The sequence below is a fragment of the Acyrthosiphon pisum genome, chromosome A3 (genome assembly GCF_005508785.2).
Source record: "Acyrthosiphon pisum isolate AL4f chromosome A3, pea_aphid_22Mar2018_4r6ur, whole genome shotgun sequence".
Classification (NCBI taxonomy): Eukaryota; Metazoa; Arthropoda; class Insecta; order Hemiptera; family Aphididae; genus Acyrthosiphon; species Acyrthosiphon pisum.
Window position 1 is genome coordinate 29,873,897 of NC_042496.1, and position 1,450 is coordinate 29,875,346.

Sequence of the window (1,450 nt, forward strand, 5' to 3'; positions counted from 1 at the left end):
TCTACAAATAACATGCAATCGAAAATAAACACAAGATGACAAACCATTTATGATAAGAAAATGTAGTATAATATATCTACTTTGAAGATTGAACCCATTGAAGTGTTGTCAGATCACCCTTGGAAAGTACGGACACTTGAGCATCAGCTGTTTGAACAATTGAAGCAAGTCTTGCATCGATCGGTAAATGTCTGTAGGATCCCCAAATTCCATATCTTTCCACGTTAAAGAACAAATCGATTTCAAGCAGTGTGGCAAAATCTTTCAAAGTATATTTTTTACCAGGCTCGGCGAGTATGCACCTATAGAATATATATATATATTATTATATCACGGTTATATTTATCATGAAATAAATTTACTACCTAATGGGATTTTCTTCACCACCAAATTCTTCTACTAAACATTTAGACAGCCCAAGAACACCGTTGATATTTTTATCACTATAAACTACAACTTTTTTGTTTGTATTTCCTTTAATATCGGCTAGTTCTTTTTTCAATGATTCAACCCACGAAAACTGTTCATCCTCGATGTTGAAAATTGAGTACTCGTATTTAGGTGAAAGCTAAAAGAGTATTTAATATAATAAATTATTTAAAAAAACGGTATGATAATATTAACTTACCTTTTTTAATAGGAAGTATTTCTTATTATCGTTTTCAATAACAGTCACCATTTGGAGATTAAATGATGTCAGTGTTGACGTAGAAATGGCATCCGTATTTTCGACCAAAAGAACAAATCCTCTCGGAGCTAGAGCCGCAGAAATTTTACCCAATAATGTACAATCAAACTGAATATCGTCGGCAACTATCAAATGGTATTCATCAGGCAACGATGCATTTTGGATATTGAACTCAACAATCTCAATATCCAATGACGATAATTTGCTTTGATCGATATTAACTGGCTTGTTCGAAAGAACTGTATAGTTCACCTAAATCAACGTAAAGGTCGTCAATTTATATACCTAAATAAAAAAAATCGATCAGATTTCTAAAATTCCTTACATAAAAATTTGCTTCTGCTTCTATTATTTGAACAATATCGAAAGCCAATACGCTCTTGTTGTGGACTTCTGCTGCTTTAACATGGTGTACTCCTATGTTTTCCATGAATAAACCAATCAAAGAGTAAAGAACCTCGTACGTAGATAAGTCTTTTGACTAATGAAACAAAACACAACACATTTGTTTTACTGACAATTTTCGAATTAATTAAACACTTACTGTATACGTGAACGGAATAAACGAGTGACGTTCCAGAGTGGCTGGAAGTTGTGCATTCTTTTTCAAAGGAGCCGGTGTCACTTTCAAATTAGAAATAGTAACTCCACCCGATTGCGTTGTTTTAGCATAGCTAAAATGGTTTACTTCAATTTCTACGCATATGCCGAATAAAATATGTTTTTAATTACTGTGTACATTCTACCTTTAGGTTTTTATGC

At 32.8% G+C, this 1,450-nt stretch overlaps 1 protein-coding gene across 1 annotated transcript; it reads right to left on the reverse strand.

The window, feature by feature from the left end:
- Positions 1 to 42: 42 nt before the first annotated feature.
- On the reverse strand, positions 43 to 1,403 carry LOC115034434 (fatty acid synthase-like). The gene is made up of 5 exons (XM_029491414.1): positions 1,233 to 1,403; positions 1,014 to 1,169; positions 629 to 940; positions 366 to 568; positions 43 to 302 (listed from the first exon to the last, which is right to left on the reverse strand). The coding sequence occupies exons 2-5, from the start codon at positions 1,116 to 1,118 to the stop codon at positions 77 to 79; spliced, it is 846 nt and encodes a 281-aa protein (XP_029347274.1). The 5' UTR covers positions 1,119 to 1,169; positions 1,233 to 1,403; the 3' UTR covers positions 43 to 76.
- Between the last annotated feature and the right edge of the window lie 47 nt (positions 1,404 to 1,450).